The 16,324-nt window shown below is 43.6% G+C and overlaps 1 protein-coding gene across 4 annotated transcripts in view; it reads left to right on the top strand.

Moving 5' to 3' along the window:
* The window catches only part of csgalnact1a (chondroitin sulfate N-acetylgalactosaminyltransferase 1a), a 172,102-nt gene that overhangs the window by 82,162 nt on the left and 73,616 nt on the right, over window positions 1-16,324 (top strand). For all 4 annotated transcript variants that reach the window (XM_078403910.1, XM_078403900.1, XM_078403891.1 and 1 more), the window contains exon 2: window positions 1,282-2,079. In XM_078403910.1, coding sequence (XP_078260036.1) covers window positions 1,437-2,079 — 643 coding nt within the window. In that variant the 5' untranslated portion in view covers window positions 1,282-1,436. The remainder of the gene's footprint in view (window positions 1-1,281; window positions 2,080-16,324) is intronic.

The following is a 16,324-nucleotide window of genomic DNA, read 5'->3' as shown; positions in this document are numbered from 1 at the left end:
CAATAATCTTTTTTGATGGATGATTCCTGAGTGTCGCAAGCAATACTTCTTGATGCGTCTGAAGGCTACAAAATGAGTGCAATGTCATCTAAACCTAAAACCCTTCATTTCTGCCCATTTTAATCTACCACCTCTGTGACAATACTCCAGCCCAGAGAAATGAGTCAAAATCGCACCGCATTAGTGTGGAAATGTAAATTCAAGAAATTAATTAAATAAAAGCTGGATCTGCAAAACAGTAACATAAAACTATTTGATAATTGATTGACTGAAGGATACAACATAGAAATGGGCCCTTCAGCCCATCGAGTGCATAATGACTGTTGATCACCTGTTCACACTAGTTCTATGTTACCCACTTTTACATCTGCTCCCCGCACATACGGAGCAATTTACAGAAGCCATTTGACCTAGTTTACAAATGTATGGAACAGAGATAAATCTGCTTTTCTTATTGGTCTGGCAAATGTGTTCGACTTCTATCTACCCCCTTATTTCAGGAGCACTTTAGGGCAGACCATGAATGCTGCATTGCTAACGATATCTGTATCTAATGAACAAAAATATAAAAAGTTGGATTTGTCCATTAATGATCACATTGAATGGTGGTTCTGCCTCGAAGGGCCGAATGGCCTACTCCTGCACCTATTGTCTATATTCCTTTCAGATGAGAAAGTTGGGGTGATTTGAATGTGATGTTTAAAATGATGAAAGGATTGATAGGTTAGTTATAGATAAACTATTTCCTCTATGTATTTGGGGGAAACTTATAAACAAGTAACACACAGTTAAAATTGATTGTACTAGAATATAATGAGTCACTCTACTTGACAGATTAAGTCCTGGCTGGTAAATGATGTAAAAACAATGAACTACACTTTTATTTGTAAGGAGAGTGGATTGCATTAATGCTATATGAATTAAAATTTGGCTTGGTAGGATTAGGGTTATTAAAAGATACGATGTAGCAAAAATAATAAAAGAACTGAGATTTAGGATTAATTCTTTTGTTTGTTTTCAGAGTAAGGATTTTCCTGAGAACCAATAAAGCAGTTTTGAAGTAATTTAAATTCCTTGTTCTCTCTGGAATTTAGTAATTTATTCTTATTGATTTTCATAGATAAACGGGCTGTTGTTTAAATCATCCAATTAGTGCCCTTTAGGAATGGAGTATTAGTACTGCTCACATTAACAGCACGTAAAGCTGTTGCGTTAACGTATATGAATGAATTTTTGGTTTGGTGTTTGCAGCGGGTATTGATTCAACTTTGTGCTTTTCAGGTCATTGTCTCCCAGTAGCCACGAGAAGGGGAGCTTAGCTTGAAATGAGAAGATTTGTAAGGCCGAAGACACTGGGCTCCGAGACCGATGGTGTTGCTGTCAAGTTATTCTGGAGTGACTAAGAGTGTACTGCACCGAGAGTGCAGAAGGTCGAGATGTGGTTACGAATAATGCGGAGGGGGACGCCGGCGTGGATTTGGCAGCTTGCCACGGTGCTGGTTTTCCTGTGCAGCGTCGTGTCCTTGTTGTACATGTTGGCTTGCACTCCGAGGGTGGAGCATGGCCAGCCTTTGTTGCCTGGGGTCAGCGGGCCGCCCGGGAAGGAGAACTTCCAGGTGTTGCTCGAGGAACGCGAGGAGCAGCACCGTAACCACATCAGCAGCCTGAAGAAGCAAATAGCGCAACTGAAGGAGGAACTGCAGGAAAGAAGCGAGCAGCTGAAGGTAGTGCACGATCGCTATGGTGATTTGCAAGGAGGTGACGTAGATCTGAGCAGTCCAGAGAAGACACAAGCGGGTCTGCTGCGCTTTCTGCACTCTCAGATCGACAAGGCAGAAGTCCACTCGGGCGTCAAACTGCCCACGGAATATTCGGTGATACCATTTGAGAGCTTTACTCTCCAGAAGATCTACCAGCTGGAAATGGGCCTCACCCGACATCCTGAGGAGAAACCGATTCGCAAGGACAAGCGGGATGAGCTGGTGGAAGCAATAGAGGCTGCACTCGGGATGTTAAACACCCCGGAAGACGAAGGAGCAACTAACCATCGGATGCTTGCGGCTGCTGACTTTATTGAAGGTTGGTTTGTTCATATTCCCACAGCTGGAATTTGTTGGTTTTTTTCTTTCTCTGTTGATGAAACTCTGAGGCACATTGCCCTGCAAGCTTTTAAACCTAGACTGTAAAGGGGCTAAACAGAGAAACATGTAGCTGCAGATGCTGATTTAAAAAAAAACCCCACAAGTGCTGGAGTAACTCAGCGGACTGCCTGACCTGCACTTTGTAAAGTATCTGGGAGGATGAGGTCATCATTGGTTGGTTTTTAAGTACATTTCAAGTTGCAGGTGTGTATGTTTCAACTCCAGCTCCTGGTAGCTCTGTGACCCATGTCATAAAGATGGTCGATTTGTTGAAAGGAGTTCCTCTTCCCCACCTCAGTTTTCAATAGGCCATTAATTGAATTACTACCAGTTGTTCAAAAACCTGAAGAATATTTAGAAAATTAAATTTCTTATTCTTGAAAGAATACCGTAATCCTACATAAAATGTTGGTGTTGTATTTCTCTGTCTCTCTCTCTAACCTGCCGTGCATGTTTTGGTTTGGTTTAGAGATACAGTATGGAAACAGGCCCTGCCGCCCACCAAGTCCATACCGATCAACAATCACCCAGACACCAGTTCTATGTTATCCCAGTCTGGCATCCTACACACATGGGGCAATTTATAGAAGCCAATTAACCTCCAAACCTGCACCTTTTTGGAATGTGGGAGGAAACAGAAACTCATGGAAAAAAGGCCCATGTGGTCACACGGAGAACGCACAAACTCCGTACAGACCGCACCCGTAGTCGCGGTCAAGCCTGGGTTTCTGACCCCATGAGATAGCAACTCTACCGCTATGCCATCTTCCTGCTCCACGTTCTTTTGTCTACACTCTAACTGCTCATATTCACTCATAGACCAAGTTCATAAGTTCTATGAGTTGAGATTAGGCCAAGTCTACTACGCCATTCAATCATGATTGATTGATCTTCCCTTCGTAACCCCATTCTCCTGCTTTCTTCTCATAACCCCAGCCACCCTTACTAACCTTCTTCCCATCTGATTCCCATGGTGAACTCAGGTTTTGCCTGTGAGACATCCCTTCCTTCCCCACCCTCTCTCCATCTTAACAAACTTGTCTCTTCCCCGGTTCTGACAATGGTTCTTCGACCTGAAACACTAATTCTGTTTCTCTTCCCACAGTTGCAGACTGACCTGCTCATTATTTCCAGTATTTTCTGTTTTTTTAAAAGATTCCCAACATCTGCATTAAAATAATATTTCACTCACTTTTGTGATGATTCATTCTCTTGTAAAATAGACAAACTTGCGGGGTAGTGCTGGGAGTTCTATCTGCTTGATGCTCAACATTGAGGTGCTCCCTTATTGTGACATCCGTTCCTTTGTTCAGCTGAATGCTGTGTTAATGTTGGGAATTGGCTGTGATTTTCCTTGAGATGCTGACTTTGGGTGAACTGTGCTGCGCCAGTGAAGTCCTCATTGAGCACAATTGGGCAGTGCAAACCCTCTCTGCTTCCTAACTCTCAGTCTTGAAAGCCACAGCCTGTCAGCCTTGGCGCAATGGTAGAGTTGCTGCCTTACGACGCCAGGTATCCGGGTCCTGATCCTGTCTGTATGGAGTTTGTAGATTCTCTCCGAGACTCTGTGGGTTTTCTCCGTGTGCTCTGGTTTTCCTCCCACATTTCCAAAGAAGTGCAGGTTTGTAGGTTAATTGGTTTCTGTAAATTGTCCCTAATCTGTAGGATGGAACTAGTGTATGGGTGGTCATTGGTCGGCACAGTCTCTGGGGGCTGAAGGGCCTCTTTCCATGCTGTATCTCTAAACAAAACTGAACTAAGCCAAACTGGGTTAATAACAACTGCTACAATAACAACAATTGGACTGGCACACGGATAGGAAAGGTTTAGAGGGATATGGGCCAAACATGGGCAAATGGGACAGGGTTCAATGGGCATGTTGGTCTTCCTGGATGAGTTGGGCTGGAATGCTGGGTTCCTGACTCCGTGACTGTGACTCCCTTAAACATGACTTTGGTACAACATTCTATATCGAAATGAATAGAGAAATCTCCCACCAGGAAAAATGTGAGAGGAATATTTAATTTTTAAAAGGTCGTTAGTTTAAATCTTTTGACGCAAGTGCGTGTCTTCATGTTTCAATGAAAACAATACATTTTAAATATTTCTACCTTGACAGATCTTGTGTTTTGGATGTCACAGGTATTAAATTACAGTGATGAGGTGTTAAATTACAGTAAATGTGGTGAGGGTGTGGACAGGCCCTCGATACTGCCACAGCCACTTTGTTAATGCGGCATGCTCTCAGTACCAAAGCCCCCATTATGCTGCCGTCGGCTTTGCCCGACTGCTAGGCGCTGCACTCACTGCAGAAAACCATGTCCTGGGTTACTCTGGAACAAATAGCACGGATCAGAGCATGTAGTGTTGACTGTGATGCAAAACACAATCTATTTAATGCAATCACTGTATGCATTTCAATTGTGTCTCCCCATGGTTTATGATTTGTGCTGCGATTGCTTCCACTTGCATTAATTTTCTTGATCTTAACTCTCTGTACTGGGAGTCATAATGCCTTCAGTGCATTCCCCCCCCCCCCTCTCTTTGTCCCTCTCTTGCACTTGTGTTTGCCCCTTGCATTTTCCCCTTCCCTCCCACAAACTGGTTCTCTCCCATTTAGTTTTTTTTTGTGTGCTTGCCTCCTATCAAGAGGAGCTGGAGCCTAAATCTCTTAACAGACCTCTTATGTTGCTGCAAGTAAGAATTTCATTGTTCTATATTTGGTACATATGACAATGAAACAGTCTTGACTCCAGTCCTGAATGTAGGCAGGTGAGGCTTGGCTATGGTCTCCTTTTACTCCTGTCCCTTGGCTTAATGCATCACCCAGTCTGGAGGGGCAGGGACCTGGCAGGTCCTGGTGAGATTACTAGCTGTGTGGATCTGTCCCAGCAACATGCAGCATCACGGTTGGAGCCAAGTTCATGTTGTGGGTGACGATGCCAATTTAGGCTGCAAGCTGCCATGCAAGATTAATTTCCATATGCAACACTTTGGCACGCTAGATATATTGTACAAAAATGTCATTGCTGGTGATATGCTGCAATTACATAATATCTCTTTCCCTAGGGAGCTCTCCAGTATAAATGTTTGCATAGGAATTTACAGTGCAAAATGTATTTCACTGAAGAGTGACTTGACCTATATCTCTATATATCATCCACCAACATTTCCGTCACCTACAACAGGACCCCACCACTGGCCATATCTTCCCATCCCCTCCCCTCTCTGCGTTCCGCAGAGACCGTTCCCTCCGCAACTCCCTGGTCCACTCGTCCCTTCCTACCCAAACCACCCAAACCCCGGGCACTTTCCCTTGCAACCGCACGAGATGCAACACCTGTCCCTTTACCTCCCCCCTCAACTCCATCAAAGGACCCAAACAGTCTTTCCAGGTGAGACAGAGGTTCACCTGCACCTCCTCCAACCTCATCTATTGCATCCGCTGCTCTAGATGTCAACTTATTTATATCGGCGAAACCAAGCGCAGGCTCGGCGATCGCTTCGCTGAACACCTGCGCTCGGTCCGCATTAACGCAACTGATCTCCCGGTGGCCCAGCACTTTAACTCCCCCTCCCATTCCCAGTCTGACCTCTCTGTCATGGGCCTCCTCCAGTGCCATAGTGAGGCCCGCCGGAAATTGGAGGAGCAGCACCTCATATTTCGCCTGGGCAGTTTGCGGCCCGGTGGTATGAACGTCGACTTCTCCAACTTCAGATAGCTCCTCTGTCCCTCCCTTCCCCTCCTCCTTCCCAGATCTCCCTCTATCTTCCTGTCTCCACCTATATCCTTCCTTTGTCCCACCCCCGACATCAGTCTGAAGAAGGGTCTCGACCCGAAACGTCACCCATTCCTTCTCTCCCAAGATGCTGCCTGACCTGCTGAGTTCCTCCAGCATTTTGTGAATAAATTGGCCTATATCTCTATGGCCCGGTTAAATTATTCCTAGCTTTCTAATCATGCTTACCTGACGACCGCGGTTAATCAAATGATTGCAGTAAATGGGACATGTATAACGTGTTGTGGTTTGAACTTAATGCAGATTTTGTCCATTAGGCTGAGAATTTAGCACTCTAAGGTCAGATGAAAACTATTAATTACTATCGGAAGGAAGAAAAAAAACTAAACGTTATAAAGCAGAGCATAAACAGGAAGCAAAAATGTTCAAATATAAGATGGGTTGGAAGCCATTATCCATGAAATTACCATTCCAACTGAATGAGCAATATAAATAAAGCTATCTTATCAAATAAATATAAGATCTAGCAAAAATAATAAGGCAATAGAGATTTAGGATTGATTCTTCGGTTTGTTTTATGAGTTGGTCTTGCTTTGAGGATCTACCCAAGAGGCAATCATGCCATTTTGAAGTAGTTTAAATTCTATGCTCTCGCTGGAATTTAGTAATTAATTCCTAATGATTTAATGGATAAACGAGCTGTTGTTTTAATCTTCCAAATAGTGCATTTGGAATGGAGTATTAGTACTGTTCACATTAACAGCTCGTAAAGGTTATTTCCAGGAAGATATCCATTGAATAAAACCCAAGCAAAAAATATTTTACAAATAAATTTAGTTAAAACCCATTAGTTCCATAATGAGTACTATGGAATACTGGCTCATGATGTGCAATATGTTCGGAGAGAGATTTGGAGACAATATGAAGACTGAACTGAAGGGCTCTAATTTTGGGGTCAGATGTGAGAGTGCAATAGTAAATGAGTGAAGTTGTAATGGTGAAGCAAGATTTCAAATCCCAAGAGGTTTTCCTGTTTGAATATGTTTATCTATAACATTGTCTCTTTAACGCGTTTAATATTGTGCAAACATTTTAGAAATGTAACTCTTACTTTCTGAAGGATTATCCTTGAACAGTTTGGAATTGCTTTGGCATTTAGCATAAATTAACTGTAACCTGGGCTGATTTGATTTGATTAGTTTATTTGTCTCACTTTCTCCTCCTTGGCCTTCCCTTCACACCATCTTGGAGTTGCCGCAACTGGTAGAGCCGCTGACTCACAGAGCCAGAGACCCGAGTTCAATCCTGACCTCGGGTGCTGCCTGCGTGGAGTTAGCTCATTTTCCCTGTGACCGTGTGGGTTTCCTCTCGGGTGCTCTTGTTTCCTCCCACATCCCAAAGATGTGCGGGTTTATATATTAACTGGATGCTGTAAATTGCCCTCAATGTGTATCGAGTAGATGCTAAAGTGGGATAATGTAGGAAGTATTGGCCCGGTGGGTCATAGGACCTGTTTCCATGTTGTATCTCTAAGTAAGAGCTAAGTACAAATTATATGTCCTGAAGTGCTTGGCTCTTCGAAAAGGCCACCCACTCAGAGGAATCTCCTTTGTTGCTCTTCCATAGCCCAAAGTTTTTTAAAGTGCTGCAATTCTTGTTAATAGATGACGGAGTGCATCATCCTACACAGTTTCACTCATTGTGTTGCACTCTGTGACCTCTAGTAACTGATGCAGTAGGAGCTTTGCTCTGCTGATAAGGTATATTTCCTATATCATTACTTTTCTGCTACTAGATGTGTGGATTTTGTTTTACTTTTTATTGTTCATTTGCTGATATGAAGACATATTGACCTGAAACTTGAATACTGTTTCTTCCCATGGGTGCTGGCTTACCTATTATTTACTTCCACCTGTTTCTGTATTTTACTACAGATTTCTAGCACCTGCATTTAAAAAAAAGTCAATATTCATATAATTGCAATCCAAAATGCATCATTTTCAGCTAATTGACTGATAAGCTAGGTGCTCTGGTTTGTTTAATTTTATCAAGGTAGACCGCAATTTTAGTTTCACAACGAGCTCTTTGCAGATGACACAATGAAGAAATGTCCCTACAGATTTTGCAGATGATGGGATCGAATATAATCAGATTTTTGGAATTTGTTCATGTAATGTATTGCGAGGAGAGCCAAGCAATTCACTCAAAATTCCTTCTATCAATTAAAACATTCTTTGCCATTTTTGCTGACTCTTTGCTTGGCCATTAAATTTGGATTTGCTTTTAAACCTGGTCATTTAGTGACCTGGTACAAATTTGATAAAATGCCAATGAAAATGCTGGAAACACACAAGAAGTCAGGGGGCACCTGTGGAAAGAAAAATGTTTTGGGTCTCACACTCTGAAGTGTGAAGAATGGTCTCAACCCAAAACATCACCGATCCATGTCCTCCACAGATGCTGCCTGATGTGCTGAGTTACTTCAGCACTTTGTGTTTTGCTCAAGATTCCAGCATCTGCAGTTCTTTGCATCTCCTTTGACAGAACTAGGTATTTTTAAGGAGCAGGCTGACAGATTCTTGATTAGTAAGGGTGTCAGTGGCTATGGGGAGATGGCAGGAGGATGGGGTTGAGAGGGAAAGATATATCAACCATGATTATCATGGTGGAGTAGACTTCATGGGCCGAATGGCCTAATTCTGCTCCTAGAACTTATGAACTGATTTTACTTCAGATTTCCAGTACCTGCAATTTATTTTCCCATTCTGATGGAAATGATGGTTGTGCACCTAGTACATTCTGGCCATGTCCGTTTTTAGTGAAGGTGTCTTCCTTCGTAAGGCAGCTAGTGGTGATTAGTGGAAGTTGGAGTCTTCTGATGTAGGTAGGACTGGGGCACTATTTGATCTGGAGATTGTGGGATTTAGGCACAATACAGGACTTGCTGGTGAAACCTGCCCTTGGTGAGTGTTGGTGAGCAATTAATTCACTGTGTCCAGCAGTGGGAGTGTTGTGTTAGTGGAGGGATCGGTCAGAATATATTTGAAGGATATCATATGCTGGCAATTTCTATTGCTGTAGTGTGATCTGGGTGGGATGGCTAGAGGAATAATTGAAGGGAAATATAAATGGTTGGAACTGCTGAGTTACTGAGGAATCTCTACCACTTCAAGACAAAATGGTGTTGGTGGAAACATTTTTAGATGAGGCATCATGTCTTTAAAATCGGAATGGCAGCATTTCAAATCTGCATAGTGTAGAAGGAAACTTGACTCGCCAATTCCCCAAGTACTCCATTCTTTTGCATTGCCCTGGATGGAGTATTACTTTTGGTCAAAAATGGGGTTGTGCCCTCTTCCATTGCTGACTTTAAATCGGCCAAATGTTTATGACATAGACTCAGCAGCGCCCTCTGATGGTCATACCAGGTCCAAGAACCAAACTTGCAAGAAAATTGCAAATGTGAAGCCGGCTCTACCGCTAAATCGTGGATCGGTGCCACTACACCATCAGAATGAAGCCATTTAGGTTGAGTGTCCTTTTTGTTCCACGAGGCACAAACACTTTAGCAGAGCACTGTTGGAATACTTTCACTTGAATAACTTATTGTGCAGCCTGTGCCAATATTTTCTTTGTTGATATTGATCAACATAGACTAAGTCAAGGGAGAAATTGTGCTCAATTTAAAAAGAAAAAAATCCAACTGTTTTGCCAACAAATCCCAACTGCCTTGTTGAACTCCATTCTCTGACTGGAGTTTTGTGGACTTCCGATCAGGAGTGGAGAAGATTGCATCATTCGCTGCACTTTCCCGTGATGTAGACACTAGAACTGCTAGAGGATGAGAATGGTAGAACAGTATTTGCCTTGACTTTGTCAGGCATTTGAGATGTAGGCTGAAGATTTGACCTTTGCTGATGTCTCCCGGCCAAAATCTGTTCCAGCCTTTAACTCTTATTTAGGAAGGAACTGCAGATGCTGGTTTACACCAAAGATAGACACAAAATGTTGAAGTAACTCAGCGGGTCAGGCAGCATCTCTGGAGAAAAGGAATAGGTGACATTATGGGTTGGGATCCTTCTTCAGACTCAAACCTGTTTGAAGAAGCGTCTTGGCCCAAAACGTCTTGGCTCCACAGATACTGTCTGATCCGCAGTGTTACTCCAGCATTTTGTGTTTATCTTCCGGGCTTTAACGCCATGAATGATTGTACATCGCAAAGAGCATGGGTAGATTATGAAAGCAATGGGCTCGGGAAGAAAGTGAACATTTGAAAGCAAACCTCTCCGTATCCTTGCCTTGCATCCGCGGATGAACAAGTTTCGGCAGATAAACATTCTCCTCCTACCCACTGGTTCTTTCCCATTCAACTCTTCTTTGTGTTCCTGCCTGCCATCAACAGGAGATGGAGCCTAAACTCTTAGTAGGCCTGTTATACTGCTACAATTAAGAATTTAATTGTTCCATTTTTGGTACATCTCACAATTAAACAGTGTAGAAAGGAACTGCAGATGCTGGCTTGTACTGAAGATAGACACAAATTGCTGGAGTAACTCAGCGGTTCTGGCAGCACCTCTGGAGAAAAGGAATAGGTGATGTTTCTGGTCGAAACCCTTCTTTTGAAGAAGTATCTTGACTCGAAATGTCACCGATTCCTTTTCTCCGGAGATGCTGCTGAACAATTAAACAGTCTTTACTCCAGTCCTGGAAACTTCCCCTTTTGCCGACCCTATCTTTCTGTTGCACTACCTCCTGCATAGCTGGTTCCACCCATCAGCTATTGTACTATCTCCTGTTCAACCCTTCCTGTCATCTCCTTATCCTGGCTTCTATACCCTCTGTTTTGATGCAGGGTCTTGACCTGAAAGGTCGACCATCCCTTTGCCTTCACACATATTGTCTCGCCTGCAGTCTGCTTTTGTTTTGCTCCTACCCATGTACCTAGATTCAGGATGTCATGATGCTGCTTTATAAGGACTTTGGTTAGGCCACATATGAAATATTGCCTGTAGTTCTGGTCGCCCCATTACAGGAAGGATGTGCAGGCTTTGGAAAGGGAGCAGGGGAGGTTTACCAGAATGTTAAACCAGAATGAACAGGGGATATTAACTACACCGAGAGGTTGGATAGACTTGGATTGTTTTCTCTGGAACGCTGGAGGCTGTGGGGAGAGCTGATGGAAATATGTAAAATTACAAGAGACAGTCAAAACCTATTTTCCCAGGATGGAAAAATCAAATCATAGAGGGCACAGCTTTAAGGTGAGAGGGACAAACTTTAAAGGAGGTGTGCAGGACAACATTTTGCACAAAGGAAGGTGAGTGCCTGGAATGTGTTGCTGGGGGTGATGGTTGAGGCAGATATGATAGTAGCATTTAAAAGGCTACGTGGTGTGTGGATATGGAGGGATCTGGCTTCTGTGCAGATTAAAGATTAAAGATAATCTTGTCATCATGTTTGGCTCAGACATTGTGGGCCAAAGGGCCAATCTTGTGCTGTATTGTACCATGTTCTACTGACTGAACCAGAGATATAATAATAATAATAATAATACATTTCATTTGTACAGCGTTTTCTGGAAACTCAAAGACGCTTTACAGAGTAAGTAAAACATAAAAATAAATAAATAAACGAACAAAAAAGGAAGGAATATCACGTATATCTCACAGAAAATAGACACAAAATGCTAGAATAATTAATTAGGTCAGGCAGCATTTCTGAAGAAATGGAATAGGTGATGTTTTGGGTCAAGTTCCTTTTTCAGACTGAGAATCAGGGGAGAGAGGAACTGGAGGTATGAGGAGGTACAAAGAATGATACCTCCAGTTGCCTGAAACAGCTGGGAAGAAAATGTCCCTGAATATGGAGGTGTGCTTTTTCACACTTCTATACCTCTCGCCTGATTGGAGAGGGGAGATGAGGGAGTGACTGGGGTGACACATCCTTGATTATGCTGGTGGCCTTGCCAAGGCAGCATGAAGTGTAGATAGCGTCAATGGAAGGGAGGTTGGTTTGTGTGATTCTCTGGGCGATATCTACAATTCTCTGCAACTTCTTGCGGTCTTGGATGGAGTTGTGATGCATCCCGATAAAATGCTTTCTATGGCACATCTGTTGGTGAAAGTTGTTGGGGACATGCCAAACCTTTTAAGCCTTCTAAGGAAGTAGAGGTGTTGTGCTTTCTTGGCCATTGGTTCAATATGGCTGACTCAGGGCAAGTTGCTGGTGATGTTTACTCCTGACAAATTGAAGCTTTCAACCATTTTTACTTCAGTGCTGTCAATATATACCAGGAAATGCGTACTGCTTCACTTCCTGAAGTCAATCACAACCTCCTTTGTCTTGCTGGCTTCGAGGGGAAGGTTGTTGTCTTGGCACGAGGTTCTCAATCTCGAGACATGGGATCATGATTAAACCCGAGTCACTGGAGCTATGAGGCAACAGTTCTAACTGCACCACTCGAGCATTGGGCCACTTCATGAATTGTTTTTTTTTTCCCTTTTGCATTCATTGAACCAAAAGACAGACTTCTGTTTATGTAGTCCATTCCTTGGACGAAGAACACCCGTTCTGCAGCCAAGGATGAATGTTTGAAGTATAGTTATTGAGGTAACGAAGAATGTGGCCATCTAATTTGAGCACAGCTGTTCCACACGCAGCATTACAAGGGCCAGTAAAGCTGCAGCAAGTAAGAATTTCTTCGTCCCATTGCCAGGACAAATGCCAAGTAAATACTGTTGGCTCTTGACCTTGTTCTGAATTATATTAGTATTTTTTTATTATTGTTACGTGTATTGAGATACAGTGAAAAAACTTAAACACAAAATGCTGGAGTAACTCACAAAAGGACACCAAGCGCTGGAGTAACACAATGGGCCAGGCAGCATCTCTGGAGAACATGGATAAATGGTGTTTCAAGTCGAGACCCTTCAGACTGATAGTGGGGTTAGGGGGAGGGGGGAGGACAATGCTGGAAAAAGGGTGAGGCAGGACAAAGCGTGGCAGATAACACATTGACATGGATAAGGGGGGTGTTTAATAGACAGATGGTTGGACCAGAGGCAAGAAAGGAAGGCGTGAGACTGGTTTGAAGAGTCGTGGTTTGTAAAGCCAGTGGGAGTAGGGGAGAGGGGGAGTAACTCAGCAGATCGGGCACCATTTCTGGAGATCTTGGATAGGTGCTAATTTGATTTGGTACCAATTTTCAGACTGATTGTAATGGGGATTGGGCTTGGGGGGGGGGGGGGAGGAGCTGGAAGAAAAGTGAGGACCGGACTAAGCCTGGCAAGTGATAGGTTGATAGGTGGATAAAGGTGATGGAGGGAGAGGATACAGTTGATAAGCAGATGGTTGAATAAAGGCCAGAGATGAAAGGACGACAATGTGAGGCAAGTGCGGGCACACACTCGTATTGGGGACACATTCTCTTTTGTTCTCGCTCTCACATTGCAGGGGCTGCATGCAATAGGACAATAAGGGGCCAAGTTTAGAGGAGATGTGCGGGGCAAGTTTTATTTTTACACAGAGGATTGTAGGTGGCTGGAATGTGCTGTCGGGGGTGGTCGTGGAGGCGGCTATGATAATGGCGTTTAAGAGACTTGTAGATAGGCACATGGATATGGAGAGATCAGGATCATGTGCAGGAGGAGAAGGTTAGTTAAACTTGGCATCATGTTCAGCACAGGGTATTTGAGTATGTGTGTATATATACACACACACACTGAACATTTTTTTCTCTCGTTTATTATATTGTTTAGAGTGTCCTATGTTTACATATTCTGCTGTGGTGCTGCAAGTAAGAATATAATTGTTCTATCTGGGACATATGACAATAAAACACTTGACTCTTTTGACATTGTGGGCGTGTGTGTGTGTGCTGCATTGTTCTATGTTCTGTTTCCCTTTCCTCACTGGGCCTTAGCCACACCTAGTGCGTTACAAAACACTAAACCAGTTGTGCAACCAAACCCTGACTTTACTGTAATAGTCTGTGGGCAGAAGGGGAAATTTGTTGAAAACATTGCACAGCTTTTCAGATTTTATTTTATGGTAACAATAATTTTCTATGTCAGCTTTTTAAAAATGAATAAAAGGCCTGTTGTGACTCCCAGTTTTGAGTTGCACTCCATGTGAGCTCAACCATGTCTGCTATTGATAAGATTTAATGTGAAGGAAATGCCAACCAAATAATGTAAATCTGCTAAATACGGGTTAGTGTTTCCTTGCCAAAGCGCTGAGCATTCAACTTTGCCACTCCACCCATGATGATAAATGCTTAGGCAGGGATAACTTCATCTGACTTGCTTTAGTTTAGAGACACTGCACAGAAAGGAATGCAGAAACCCATGTGGTCACAAGGAAAGTGTGCAAACTCCACACAGATGGCACTCAAGGTCGGGATCGAACACAGGTCTCTAAACCTGAGGCATCAGCTCTCCCAACTGTGTTGACCACAAGATGAGACTGAACTTGTGTCTCTGCAGTATAAAAAGCAGATGTAGCTCAGCAAAGAAGAGAAGGCTTGGTTAATGAGCAGAGAACTTTGTTGTTTTAGGTTTAGTTTAGTTTGGAGATAAAGCGCGGAAACAGGCCCTTCGGCCCACCGAGTCTGCACCAACCAGCAATCCCCACGCACTAACACTATCCTGCACACATTAAGGACAATTTGAATTTAGGGAGGAAACCGAAGATCTCCAAGAAAACCCACGCGGTCACGGGGAGAACGTACAAACTCCATACAGACAGCACCCGTAGTCTGGATCGATCCCAGGTCTCCGGTGCTGCAAACGCTGTAAGGCAGCAACTCTACCGCTGTGCCTCCGTGTCGCCCGAAATAGAACTGGTTTTATTAAAGTTGTGCCAGGTCGCCGACTCAACTTCCAAACACCAGAAATGAGTACTACTCTCATAGTGAGGGAGATGGGGTGAGAGCAGAACAATCCCAATGTCACACAGCACTGAAATAGGGCCATTAGCCCACCTCATCCACGCCAACCAAGATGCCCCATCCATATTAATCCCAGTCGCGTTTGGCTCGTATCCCTTCAAATCTTTCCTATCCATGTACCTGTTCAAGTAACTTTTTAAATGCTGTTATAGTACCTGCACCCTGCTTGCCCACATCCTCCATCCTTATGTTGCCTATCCTTATCGACGTCCTAGTTGCTGACTCACTTTCCATCTCTGACATTCCCCCCCCCCCCCATTCCTCCTCATTCTTCCCACTGCTCCTCAAAGAGCAGAGCCTCTCTCCAGTTGTCCCACCCTCTGCCTGCTGTACTCGGTCTTGTCTGATTTCTCTTGTGCTTTTAGGTGGGAGACCATGCAAAGGCTTTTCCAAACATATAACCTGATTATTAAAGCATGTTGAATTCAATAGACAATAGGTGCAAGAGGAGGCCATTCGGCCCTTCGAGCCAGCACCGCCATTCAATGTGATCATGGCTGATCATTTTCAATCAGTACCCCGTTCCTGCCTTCTCCCCATACCCCCTGACTCCGCTATCCTTAAGAGCTCTATCATGCTCTCTCTTGAATGCATTCAGAGAATTGGCCTCCACTGCCTTCTGAGAAAGAGAATTCCACACATTCACAACTCTCTGACTGAAAAAGTTTTTCCTCATCTCAGTTCTAAATGGCCTACCCCTTATTCTTAAACTGTGGCCCCTTGTTCTGGACGCCCCCAACATTGGGAACATGTTTCCTGCCTCTAACGTGTCCAACCCCTTAATAATCTTAAATGTTTCGATATGATCCCCTCTCATCCTTCTAAATTCAAGTGTATACAAGCCTAGCCGCTCCAGTGTTTCCACATATAACAGTCCCGCTATTCCGGGAATTAACATAGTAAACCTACGCTGCACGCCCTTAATAGCAAGAATATACGTTTCAATAAGATCCCCCCTCCTCCTTCAACATGGTCTGTTGGTTACTGATGTTTGTATTGGCAAGCCCTTGAGCAAGATGCTCAATGTCCTATTGTATGCTGCTCCCGTGCAGTGAGTGTCTTTCTTTTTGCGTACTTGCTTGGACTTGTGATTTAAAAATATATATATATGTTGGATCTAAAGATCGCCCTTCTAGTATCCCTGAAATATAAAGTCCACAGCTCCTTCATTGTAGTTTTTACTTCAGAACTTCCTTCGACTGGGGGCAAGAGCTGGAAACAGAGCCTGAAGAAGGGTCCCGACCTGAACTGTCACCTGTCCTTTTTCTCCAGAGATGCTGCCTGAACCACTGAGTTACTCCAGCACTCTGTGACTATCTCCGGAAATAGAGCGGTTTGGTTTGGTGTGGCAGGATGGTGGTTGAATTCATTGAGAAGGACCACAACTTGGGACAAATCTTCAATGCTCTGCAAGAATTTATTTGTACAAAAGTACAAAGTGAATTTACAGAAAGCTCTGCTTTAAGGGTTGTGAGATCTTGCAGAGCATTGTTGAC

The sequence above is a fragment of the Rhinoraja longicauda genome, chromosome 1, assembly GCF_053455715.1.
Source record: "Rhinoraja longicauda isolate Sanriku21f chromosome 1, sRhiLon1.1, whole genome shotgun sequence".
Taxonomy (NCBI): Eukaryota; Metazoa; Chordata; class Chondrichthyes; order Rajiformes; family Arhynchobatidae; genus Rhinoraja; species Rhinoraja longicauda.
The sequence above is the reverse complement of the archived record's forward strand: the minus strand, read 5'-3'. Positions and strand labels throughout refer to the sequence as shown.